A 12,987-nucleotide genomic window follows, 5' to 3' on the forward strand; every position below is an offset into this window, starting at 1 on the left:
CTTAAAATAATCAGACAACTTGTGTTTACTTGAAGTTTGTGTGTGCATGACTCCTAGTGCACAGCAAGGGAGGTTTGGTGATGAACCTTGTTGTGCGCTCACACCCACTCGCGCGCGCAGTTATACACACACACGCATGCACACACACACACACACACACAAGCGCATATACGCAAGTGCAATCTTTCTATCACGCTCTTCTTGCTCTCTATTTGTGTGAATGTGCGCGCGCGAGAGCAATTGGAAAGCTGGCGCGCAGCACAGCAGACGCTTGATTCAATCATAAGCAGGTAGACCCCCATCACGAATTCCGAGCCACATTAGTATTCACCTCCACTGCCGTCACACAGAATGAAGGGGGAGATGCATTCAGATAGCCAACACCCAGACACCTAGTCTACCTGCGCTTTTTGTTATGTAAAACGGTGGCCGCCAGGTACTTAGTCACAACGAATGGATACAGCGCATTTTTGTGTGCGCGTACACGCGAGTACACATCCGTGCGCGATCGCGCGTACTTAGTTCTGCCTCAGTGATCTAATAACACGGCGTGTAACCGTGTGTGTGCACGACTGCACCCCTGCTTGAACCGGTTATTAAAATGGAATAACAGCACTAACAAATGCCACGGCTATATACGTGCCTCTGGTCCACAACGCATGGCACCGAAACACGTATAACTCGTGGCTGGTCCTTAAAGTGTTAAGTTGTAGAACTGACCGAGATCTACCCCGTGAATATTTCCGTGGGGATCAGAATATGGGCGTGCGCGTGGGAGCTTGCGCAAAATCGGAGAAATATAAATACCTATATTTATAACTTTTTGGGTGGGGGCGCGAGCGCGGGGATTTTTGGCTGGTGAAAATGTTGAGTGGCTAGTGACTTTGGAAAACCACTAGCCACAGTGGCTTGTGAGCCAAAAAGTTACTGTCAAGCCCTGACTGCCAGCATCCAGATTTTTTATGGGGAAATCCTTAACATTGAAGATGACAGAAACAACTAAATTACTTTGTGCAAAATAAACATATTCAGAGAAAATTATTCATTTAAGGGCATGTTCACTTTTCACACTGTGATGTAATCCATCTAAAGAAAGAAAAGGCATTTTTCTATCACAAATTTTTCCTTTTTGACCAACTTAACTGTTAATGTACGTTCTGTGTCAGTGATTTACCGGGGAGAGGTTCTTCGATATGGACGACTCCCCAGTCAAAGAGACAGGGGTCTGGTCTTGTTAGTCCTTGTTATGAAGATGGGGGCAAGGTGAACGGACTTCTCTTTAGACAGACTTTGCAGAATCCCATCTAATGGGAATTCAGCATAATTACAACCCTTCTCCCATCACTCCAATACAATATATAATACAACATAAAGAGTCAACTCATTTAATTAAAGTTAAACTCAACTTTTATTTCTATTAGAAGGCTTTGCAATTATATCTTCTTATGATATTATTTAAGCATTACATCATGCGCAGGAGTGGTTTGTGAAAAATAAACCATGCCTAGGGGTGGTCGTAAGGCATGGTTTATTTTTCACAAACCACGACTGCAAGTGGTGTAATGCTTTTATACAACTGCCACATTCATCCAACCTTATTGCTATACAATAAACACACATTAATTGAAGATTTATTGAAAAAACCATCCGCCAGAAAAAGTAGTTCCCAAAAAAGAAAAAAGGAGAAGTTGCCTCCATGTGGAAGCAGCTCGGAAGTGCATTCAACTCTTCTCAGTAGGACATCCAACCAACTAACACATCCAACTGTCTTTCAACTAAGACATCCAACCAACTAACATATCCAACTGTCTTTCAACTAAGGCATCCAACCAACTAACACATCCAACTGCCTTTCAACTAAGACATCGAACCAACTAACACATCCAACTGCCTTTCAACTAAGACATCCAACCAACTAACACATCCAACTTTTCTTTAGTTTTTAATTATGAAGTTAGTGGTTGTTATTGGAATGATTGATTGATTGATTGATTGAAAATTGTATTACCAGATGCACAATGGGTACAATACAGTACGGCTCAATACACACAATTGTTAAGGGGATGCAGACCTATAGAACTTCATTCTTAGATGCTTCTATTGAAAGTAGGTAAAAAAATAAAATAAAAATGCAATTAATCAATCAATCAATTTGTGCGATTTTTATTTTGTTCTACAATGACTCATGACCCATCAATTACATCATCCAACATTGTTTAAGCAACTAAGACATTGTGTGTGTGTGTGTGTGTGTGTGTGTGTGTGTGTGTGTGTGTGTGTGTGTGTGTGTGTGTGTGTGTATGTGTGTGTGTGTGTGTGTGTGTGTGTGTGTGTGTGTGTGTGTGTGTGTGTGTGTGTGTGTGTGTGTGTGTGTGGGTGTGTATGCGACCGAGTGAGTGTGTCTAGAAGCCAGACAGTGTGAGAGTGAGCTCTGGCAAGGAAGGGGAAGAAAAAAAATAGCAAATTAATCAATCAATCAATCAATTCGCGCAATTTTTATTTTTTTCTACAATGACTCATGACCCATCAATTACATCATCCAACATTGTTTAAAGGACTAAGACATTCGCCGTGACAGAATCGCTTTATATTTAGTCGTTATGACGCTATCAACATATCCATTTGTTAAAGATTATTGTCCGCCATCTTGTTTTTTCCGAAAAATCCGCACGGCGGAGTGATTGTGATTCGGTTGTGGGCGGGTCCTGGGACCAGGAGCGTGGATTGTGACAGATACATACGTGTAAATTGACTGTTTCAGCCAATCAGAATCGAGAAATTTGCATGCCATTGTATAAAGGTTTATATTACATGGTTTATAAATTACATGGTAAATACAGCTTGTGCAAATAACCCATACTGTATATTTCCATTTTATTCCTGTTAGTTTACGTTAGTTCCCTTTAGGGCTGACCTCGACTAAGGATTTGTATAGTCGACTTTGATTGGCCGAAATGTGCAGATAGTCGACTGATAGTTGACTACAATGCAAAAACAACAATCCAAAACAATGCAAAAAATTCTATTTCATTCCATTTGGGCTGTGGGGGGTGCTTAATGTCTGAAGGCTTCTTGTCCTCTGCGAAAGCATGCAATTGGTCCACTGATGGATACATCTTGATATTTGTCTAGTCTAGTGTGTTCATTAGATGGGTGAAATCCTCTTTCAGTGCCTCTGTGCCCATTTTCTTTTAGACAGTTAGCCTCTCTGGTATGCGTTAGCCACGCTTCTAGGCCTCTTTGCTCTTGGAAAGAATGATAAAAAAAAATATATATATATTATAATTATTATTATTATTTTTTGCATTCGACTAAGATGTTGGCAGTCGACTACGGCTCCTTTCGATCGATTATTCGACTAATCGGGGTCAGCCCTAGTTCCCTTATATTCCCGTTAATTCCCATGGAAAGTTTCCACCTTTAAATATTCCCAAAAATGTACAAGTGGGGAGGATTACATAATCCATGACTGTTTTTACTGTCAGTAACGTAATCCACTGGATTATGCCAAATCTAATAACTCTTCTGTTACTTTGGTAGTATCAAAATCTATAGGATAATGAAATCGAATGGATAGTTTATGCCAGTTTGCATACTATGCGTAATAGTATAATTAATGTTTTACAACTATGATTAACCGTACATTTAAATTGCATTCTGTAACATGATGCTTGAGTCTAGACTCTAAACATCAAAACATGTTTTTAGTGTGATCACCTATTTTTATAAAGTATCTTTAATCTGATTACTTTACCTCTTTCAGTATCTGCGAAACCGATTACAGTCGCCATTTTTGTAATCAGATTACTGCCATCCAATTTCATGTAATATGTTACTCCCCACCTGAACTCCCTTTCATTGTCAGGCCTGTAGTCTAGTTAATGCCATGTAATCCATTCCTCCCCGACCTCCGTCAGGGTCTGGGGCGGCAGCCTGGCTGTACTGTGTGTACCAGGGGGGTTCTAAAGGACAGAGAGTTATGGTTCCAGACTGCAGACGGTGGGCAGTGCCAGGGACTGTCTGACTGCTGGGACCTCCTGGATGTTCCAGGGGAATCCGTCATCACCTCCCCTCACAGTCCCACCAAGGAGCCTGAATAGAGAGACTGAGGCGGGGGAGATGGATGTGCTCAAGACAGCAGTTTCCAAAGTGGGGGGGTCCACATTCTCTAAAGAATCTTTCTCTTGAACCAAACTTTATTTTCTGGACTAATGTGGAACCTTATTTAACAACAACAACAACAACAACAACAACAACAACAACAACAACAAAATGTACCCCGTTTTAGGCTAATCTTCTAAATAACACAAATAATTTATAGGTTACATTATTTTAGTCATTGTCTTACTTTGCAGAGGTTTACTTTGCTATAGCAGCACACAAAGCCTGTATTATAGCTTTTATAAAAGTTCAAGTTCAAGTTCTTTAATAGTTGTCATACAGAAGTACAGAATACTTTCATACAAAATGCTTCTTACTGTTACGCTCCAGAGACTGTGCTAGACAAGATAGTATCAAATAACATAATAACATAATATAGCATGAATTTAGAAGAAGAATGAGGTCACAGTTGTTCGGTATAGACATATGTACAATGTTCTGAGTTACCATATAATATACAATACACAATACTATGCAGTGTACTAATGTACAGTACTATCTAGTGCAAAGCAGAAGTGGGATGAGGTACAATTTTAGGTACAATTTACAGTAAGGTGTACGAGTTGTAGTGCAATCCTTCATCCATAAATATAAAGTGTGGGGAGTGGGTGCTACAGTGTGTTTGTTTAAAGTGGGTGTGTGCTATAAAGTGTGTGTAGTGGGTGCTACAGTGTGTTTGTTTAAAGTGAGTGTGTGCGTGTGGATGTGTGTGCTATGTGTGTTTGGTGGTTGTTGTTGTGTAGTGTTCATTCATTGTTCGTTTAGCAGCCTGATGGCCTGGGGATAGAAGCTACTTCTGAGTCTTTCTGTGCTCGCCTTGAGACTCCTGTGTCGCTTGCCTGACGGCAGCAGTTCAAAGAGGCAGTTGTTCGGGTGGCTCGAGTCCTTAATAATTCTCTTAGCCTTCCCCTTGCAACGCTTGTTGTAAATGTTCTGGAGAGTGGGGAGCCCCCCTCCAATTGTGCGTTCGGCTGAACGTGTCACTCTTTGTAGTCTGCTTTGGTCTTTTGCAGTGCTATTCCCAAACCAGGAGGTGATGTTGCCGGTCAAGATGCTCTCTATTGTACATGAGTAGAAGTTCTTAAGGATCTTCTGGCTGACTTGGAACTTCCTTAGGCGCCTGAGGAAGTAGAGGCGTTGTCGTGCCTTCTTCACCACACTGTTAATGTGTATGGTCCATTTCAAGTCCTCGGATATGTGGGCTCCGAGGTACTTGAAGCTGTTGACTCTCTCAACCGGTGCCCCGTCGATGCTGAGGGGGCTGTAGTCCTTGACCCCCGACCTCCTGAAGTCCACAATCATCTCTTTTGTTTTGCTGACGTTCAGGGAGAGGCTGTTTTCCTGGCACCATCCCGCCAGGACCTTGACCTCTTCCAGGTAGGCCCTCTCGTCGTTGGCAGAGATCAGGCCCACCACCACTGTGTCGTCAGCAAATTTGACGATTGTATTGCTACTCCGCTGAGCCACACAGTCGTGTGTGTACAGGGAGTAGAGGAGGGGACTCAGAACACAGCCCTGGGGGGCCCCTATGTTGAGGGTGATGGATGAGGAGGTGCAGTTGCCTGCTCTCACCACCTGGGGTCTGCCAGTCAGGAAGTCCAAGACCCACTGGCAGAGGTCATAGCCCAAGCCCAGGTCCCTGAGCTTGGCTATGAGTATGGAGGGGACTATGGTATTGAATGCCGAGCTGTAGTCGATGAATAGCATTCTCACATAGTTCCCCTGCCTCTTGTCCAGGTGTGATGCTGCTGTGTGCAGCACATGGGATATGGCGTCCTCCGTGGACCTGTTGGGGCGGTATGCAAATTGCAGGGGGTCCATGTTGATGGGGAGGGAGGAGCAGATGTAGCCCTTTACTAGCTTCTCAAAGCACTTCATGGCTATGGAGGTGAGAGCTACAGGGCGGTAGTCGTTGAGGCAAGCAGGCTTGGATTTTTTGGGTACAGGGATAATAGTGGACTTCTTCAGGCAGGTGGGGATGACAGCCTGTTCTAAGGACAGGTTAAATATGTCAGTGAATACTGGGGCCAGTTGGTCGGCACAGACTTTTAGGACGCGGCCGGGGATGCCGTCCGGACCTGCTGCCTTCCTGATATTCACTTTTTTAAAGGTCCGCCTCACCTCATGCTCTGTTACCCTGAACACTGCGCCTCCATCAGCAGCCGACCCCCCCCCCCCCATTGCCGAGGCTTGTGAGCTGGTGTTGTTATTGCCAGCATCAAACCTCGCATAGAAGGTATTGAGGTCGTTTGCTAAGGAGATGTCATTGTTCAGTTTGAGGGAGGCGCCTTTGTAGTCTGTCATCGTTTTGAGCCCCTGCCACATAGCTCTAGAGTCAGCTTGTTCAAACTGGAGTTCAATTTTATCCCTGTAGCGCCGTTTGGCCTCTGACACTGTCCTCCTTACGTTGTGTTGCGCCACCTTGTGGTCATTCATGTTGCCTGCCACTAGGCCGTCATTGTATGCTTTGGTGCGCTCTCTCAGAGCTTCACGGACGGATTTGTCTACCCAGGGTTTTTGATTTGGGTAAACTTTCATTTTGGTAGTGGGGATTGTTTCTTTCACCCTAGTACAGACATAGTCCAGCACTGTCTCCGTGTAGGCATTAATGTTATCTGTGTCGCGGAATACAATCCAGTCTGTGTTGTGGAACACTGACCGGATCGTGTCCTCTGACGTCACATCCCATTTCTGCACCTCTCGCGAGACTACGGGAGTACTTTTAATTCTTTGTCTGTACTTTGGTGTAAGGAAAATGGATGCGTGATCTGACTTGCCAAAGCCACTATCAGAATGAGCCTTGTAGCCACCTTTAAATTGCGTGTAACAGTGATCTAGGATGTTACCGCCTCTGGTGTTGCAAGTCACATGCTGGTAGAAATCAGGCAATACCTTTCTCAGATTGGCGCTATTGAAATCTCCCAGTACTAAAATGGCGGCGTTAACGTTCGTCGCTTGTATATTATTTACCTCGTCGTGGAGTCTGGAGAGCGCGGCGTTGTTGTTGGCTTGCGGTGGAATATACACTCCGACCAGGACGATCGCCGTTAACTCCCTCGGGAGGAAGAAAGGACGACACTTGATGGTTATATATTCCAGTTCTGGGGAGCAGTAGTTGGATAATTCCTTCACATTCGTTGGATCACTCCAATTTTTGTTAAACATGAAGGCAATACCTCCACCACGTTGTTTACCGGACTCTGATTGTGTCCGATCCTTCCTATGGATAAAGAAATGATCCGTTGGTTGAATCGCGTGATCTGGAACCTCCGGTGTTAGCCAAGTTTCGGTGAAGCAAAGGACATTGCAGTCCCTAACGTCTCTTTGATATTGAATCCTTGCTCGGATGTCATCCAGTTTATTGTCTATTGATTGTACATTGGCTAGCAATATACTGGGAAGTGGTGTACGGTGTCGTCTGGATCTCAGCCTGTTTCGGATCCCAGACCTTTTTCCTCGACGTCTTTTCCTGGGGTCTAGGAACAAAGGATCCGGTCCTAGTCTCCGGAGGATTTCTTCCGGCCATTGATGTGGTTCGGAAAGTTGATCCAGCGAGTAATCCAGTTGGTAAGTTTCCCGTAATCCAATGTCAATGATTGACTGACGGTCATACACATATAATGCACCAACAGTTGGTGCAAATAAAACTCCTAATACTATAAAAATTAACAAAATAGAGCACAGTCTCGTCGGAGCGATCAGAAAGGCAGCCATCACAGCAGCGCCAAGTCTCTTCACTCAAACATTACAATCTTCTAGTCAGAAACCATGCGCTCTTTCACCAGAATAATTTAGGAACCATTTTAACATTCCTGTGACTCAGCTCTAGGTGCTGCTGACTGAGAAACTGTATTCTGCTCATCGGGACACCTTGATGTATAGCCTTGGCTGTGGGTCATTGTTATGTAACAGGACACACTAAACACAGAAACTGGCCTCCACTTGACAATGGCTTGTTTGCTGTACTGTTAGGGCTTGTGTCCATCCATAGCGGACGTTTTTTTCAAGGCGGACCGCGTTGAAAAAGCAAAAAAAAAAGCTCAGAGCGTTTTCCTGAGTCTCGCGACTGCCGCGGCTCCCCCACTTGCTCGATGTTGATTGGTCGGTCGAAGAAAGTTACCTTGATGAGCGCGCTCCTCTCCAAAAGTTGAACTAGCAGAGAGCGCTAAAACGCGAGGCGCGGCGCTGGGAAAAGGAGTGCGCCTGTCGCGTCTGTAGCATAAAAATGAATGACAGAAAGGAGCTGACAACTCATAAAATGTCCGCTGTGGACACAAGCCCTTATAATGCATTAAAGCAGGGGTATTTTTCCTGTGAGGGCCACATAACTTTTCCCTTCTCTGGTGGGGGCCGGGGTCAGTTTGTAACAGAAAAAGTGTGACGATCGCAGGGGTGCCTAAACGTAAACATTTATTGTTTTCCAGAAAGCCACACATAACCAAATATTAATAACCCTTTCCGGGATCTTCACAGAAAAAAAAGTCAGGAAATAAATAATAACACTATTAATGAAATAAATAACACTATTTATGAAATAAATATACAGTACCTACAGACCACCTAGCTCTAGCTCTGTACTATTTAAAAGCACAGTGCAGGACACACTCAAAGGTTATCGCACCTCAGAGATGGCAGTGGACATGTATGACAGGACAAAGTCCATATTATGTAATGGCCTTGGGATTCAGGAACATACTACCAGCCAGGAGGAAGCAGAAAAGGATGTAGTTGAGTCATCTTGTGGCACAAGCTCAGACCTCAGCTCAGGAGATCAGCTGAGACAGAGACTGTTCTATCCAGTCCTCGACAGAATGCTGCAAGAGCTTGAGAGCAGGTTCTCATGAGTTGGAGAACAACTTATGAGAGGCATACAGGCATGTTATCTAGCCTCAGACCAGTTTCTCTCAGTGGAATTGCTGCAACCCCTCGCCACACATTACAATATCCAACTACTGCCAGAGGAGATCACAGTTTCAAAGTGTTTCCTGGCCAGGACAGGCAGAGATGCAGTCCCTACTATCCAAAGTGTCTTTTCCCTCCTGGATGATAATAATAATAATAATGCATTTTATTTATAAGGTGCCTTTCAGGACACAAAAAAAAGTCCACAAATCTGTGAATGAAAAAATTATAGGATCAAATGAAAACTACTACCGGTACTTACTAAAAATTGATGTTTAAAAGTACTAAAAACCAACAAAAAATATCAAACACTAACAAACATTCAGCTACGCGGGCCGTAGTTTGGGGACCACTGCATTAAAGGAACACGACAACATTATGGGAAATGCACTTACCATCTTCTCCAGAGTCAGACAAGAAGATAGATACCAATTCTCTCTCTGTCCGTTCAGTAGAAAGCTTTCCGAATGAATGGAAGTGGATACAGACCACTAGCCTGGCTTAAAACTCCGGGAGAGGCTAGGCTACAGTAGCTGTTCCATATCCACTTCCATTCATTTGTTAATTTAAACTAGGCTAGCTTGCAGCCGGATAGCTTTCTACTGAACGCAAGGAAATTGGTATCTATCTTCTTGTCTAACTCTATCTAACTTTTTTTTTTTAACCCAGACCCAATTTATATAATTGTCTGGCATGATTATTAGTAGACTAGTAGTAGTATTATACTGTATTATTCACCTTTGTAGTTTTCAAAAATAGCCTCACAAACCATTTTCTTAAAAACCAAAAGCGAATTACTCATTCTTAACTGTATATCAGCATCTTGTTCCAGTATTCTCTCATCTTGTTCCAGTATTCTCTCATCTTGTTCCAGTATTCTCTCATCTTGTTCCAGTATTCTCTCATCTTGTTCCAGTATTCTCTCATCTTGTTCCAGTATTCTCTCATCTTGTTCCAGTATTCTCTCATCTTGTTCCAGTATTCTGTCATCTTGTTCCAGTATTCTGTCATCTTGTTCCAGTATTCTCTCATCTTGTTCCAGTATTCTCTCATCTTGTTCCAGTATTCTGTCATCTTGTTCCAGTATTCTGTCAACTTGTTCCAGTATTCTGTCATCTGTAGCTACTGTGCTGTACACCCTGTATTACTAATAGCTGACGCTGTTAGCTAGAAGTGAACGTTATCTAGCCAGCCTTATTGTCGTGTTCTACGGTTGGAAATCAGTGAATAATAATTCCAACAGAATGTTTGTTAAAATAGCTAACTAGCTTCATTGCAATTTTTGCCAACAGATTTATGTTAGGGGCTCTAGCGTAATGTTAGCTCCCATCATCAGTGCTACTGACAGGGTCCACTGACAGCCTCCTGTAAACCATCAAGGATTATAACCTTTATTATGTTGGCCATGTGTTACAACATGTAAGCCAATGAAAACGATGGGGTCTGGGGTTTGGAGCTAAACTCGCTTGGGGGGGTACATCACTGGTGGGGGGACTACATGTTTACTTGTTCCAGTATTCTGTCATCTTGTTCCAGTATTCTCTCATCTTGTTCCAGTATTCTCTCATCTTGTCCCAGTATTCTCTCATCTTGTTCCAGTATTCTCTCATCTTGTCCCAGTATTCTCTCATCTTGTTCCAGTATTCTCTCATCTTGTTCCAGTATTCTCTCATCTTGTCCCAGTATTCTCTCATCTTGTTCCAGTATTCTCTCATCTTGTTCCAGTATTCTCTCATCTTGTTCCAGTATTCTCTCATCTTGTTCCAGTATTCTCTCATCTTGTTCCAGTATTCTGTCATCTGTAGCTACTGTGCTGTACACCCTGTATTCCTCCCCCCTCCCGGCAGGGCATGGTAGAACAATGGGCATTGTTCCATAGTTTACGCTGCATTCTTCCATATTTGTGTATGATTTGAAAGAAAAACTAAACAAAATTTTTAGCGTGGTGGGGGGGGGGGGGGGGGGGGGGGTTGAAATCTTCAAAGTCTCACTGGACAAAATGTGTTGGTGGGGGTGGTGTTGGGGGGCTGGAGAGAGCCTCTCCCGTGGCCTGCCAGGCGGGAAGAGGAGAAGAAGGGCAGTATTGTTGTTTGGCCGCTCTCTGATTCCTGGTACCGTCGTCTCCACGCTGCCTTTCAGACTCCGTCTCTTCAGGAGAAGAACCCAGATCTAAAATCTCTGAAGTCTCCCTGCCGTTCGGCTAATGATGGGAAACCACCGGTTCCCCGCGACCCCCCAGCCGCGATGTGATTGGCTGTGAAGGCTGAGGCTCCAAAGTGGGTCAGGCTCATGACAATGGATTCTGGGAATATATAGGGTAATGACGGTCATAAAGTGTGATCATAAATCACAGCTGTTTGAATAAGGTATATGGAAATATTTGCATATATATATGTCACTGCTAGGCGGTTTAATGAAAGGCGCCGTGCCCCGTCTCTAGTATCATGATAGCATTAATCATGCCGGCATGACGGAACAGCAGAGACTGATAACGACTCCTGACGCCGTGCCTGTTCCTTCATCCCACGCCCAGAGTTCAGTGATTTGGGTCACCCATGGTGGCTCGGCATGTACCGCCGTACTCATGACGTCGCAGGTTTGAGAGCGGCTCACAGCCTCTGCCGCGTAATTATGATAATAATAACCCTCTCTGTGTCTCATTTTGCCGGAGTCCACTGTGTCTAGTAGACTAGTAATACCGGAACAGGTGTCCCTGGTGGCCCATGCCAGTTTGGCTTTGTGTCGTGGGGCTTCCAGTTGGCAGCTGAAACGCGTCATGGTGTCTGCGGCCAGAATGATTATTACAAAAATTATAATAATACAAATTAAAGACAAAATTAAGATCTGAGGGATTTCATTGTATTTTTTTCATGATGGACGGCTGCCTTTTTCCTGCTTCGAGAAATGTCCTGGTGTGGATCAGTACTAGTTCAGTGTTTCTGCTGTAGGGTTCAATCTGGCTCATGACTTTAGCTGCTCTGCATGCTGTCTAATAAAGCAGAAAACGCCTTAAAATAACCTTTAAATGTCATGTAAGAACGTTTCATCAGGTGGCTTTACTTCACATCTTTTGTAATTCCACACACACACACACACACACACACACACACACACACACACACACACACACACACACACACACACACACACACACACACACACACACACACACACACATCTGCATGGGACAAAGGTAATTATTCTGACGGTTAAAATGTGTGAAATACGCACCTTTAACGCTCTTGGCTTTGCTGTCGATTGCAGCTCCCTGACCCGAGTGATGTTCGAGAAGCAGCGCTACGACAGCCCTCCCGTCTACAGTCCTCCCTACAGCCCGCCCTCCAACAATGGCTACGTGCCGCCGGGCAGCTTCCAGGAGCCCCGCAGCGACTACGAGGCCTACCCGCCGCCCCCCGGCTCCTACTACATTGAGGAGAAACCCCAGCACTTCTACAAATGGATCTCCCCCCCCGGGATCGTCAAGGCCATGATGGCCGTGGTCCTCGTGCTGTGCGTGGGGATCTTCGCCTGCGTGGCCTCCACCCTGATGTGGGACATGCAGTACGGCATGGGCATGGGCATGGGCATGGGGTACGGCACGGGGATGGGCTATGGCAGCGGGTACAGCGGGGGGGGCTACGGCTCGGGGTACGGCAGTTACGGCGGAGGGTATGGCGCCGGCGGAGGGTACGGCGGAGGTTACGGCGGAGGTTCCTACCCGACGCCGTACTCGGCCAAATCGGCCATGATCGCCATGGCGGCCATTGTCTTCATCGTGTCACTGGGGTTCTTCGTCGCCAGCTTCTCCAAGACCTCCACCTTCCGCAGCAGGAAGTTCTTCCTGGCCGTGATGATAGGCAGCATCGTCCTGGCCGCTGTGCAGGTAGGACACGAGGGGAAGCTGACCTGTGCTGTTTGCTTTTG

The 12,987-nt window shown here is 44.9% G+C and overlaps 1 protein-coding gene across 1 annotated transcript in view; it reads left to right on the forward strand.

Moving 5' to 3' along the window:
* The window catches only part of LOC311225225 (occludin), a gene marked incomplete at its 3' end in the record, with an annotated part of 74,865 nt that overhangs the window by 7,183 nt on the left and 54,695 nt on the right, over positions 1-12,987 (forward strand). Inside the window, exon 2 of the mRNA XM_084310437.1 lies at positions 12,328-12,946. Coding sequence (XP_084166563.1) covers positions 12,344-12,946 — 603 coding nt within the window. The 5' untranslated portion in view covers positions 12,328-12,343. The remainder of the gene's footprint in view (positions 1-12,327; positions 12,947-12,987) is intronic.

The sequence above is a fragment of the Notolepis coatsorum genome (assembly GCF_963971535.1).
Source record: "Notolepis coatsorum genome assembly, chromosome: 3".
Lineage (NCBI taxonomy): Eukaryota > Metazoa > Chordata > Actinopteri > Aulopiformes > Paralepididae > Notolepis > Notolepis coatsorum.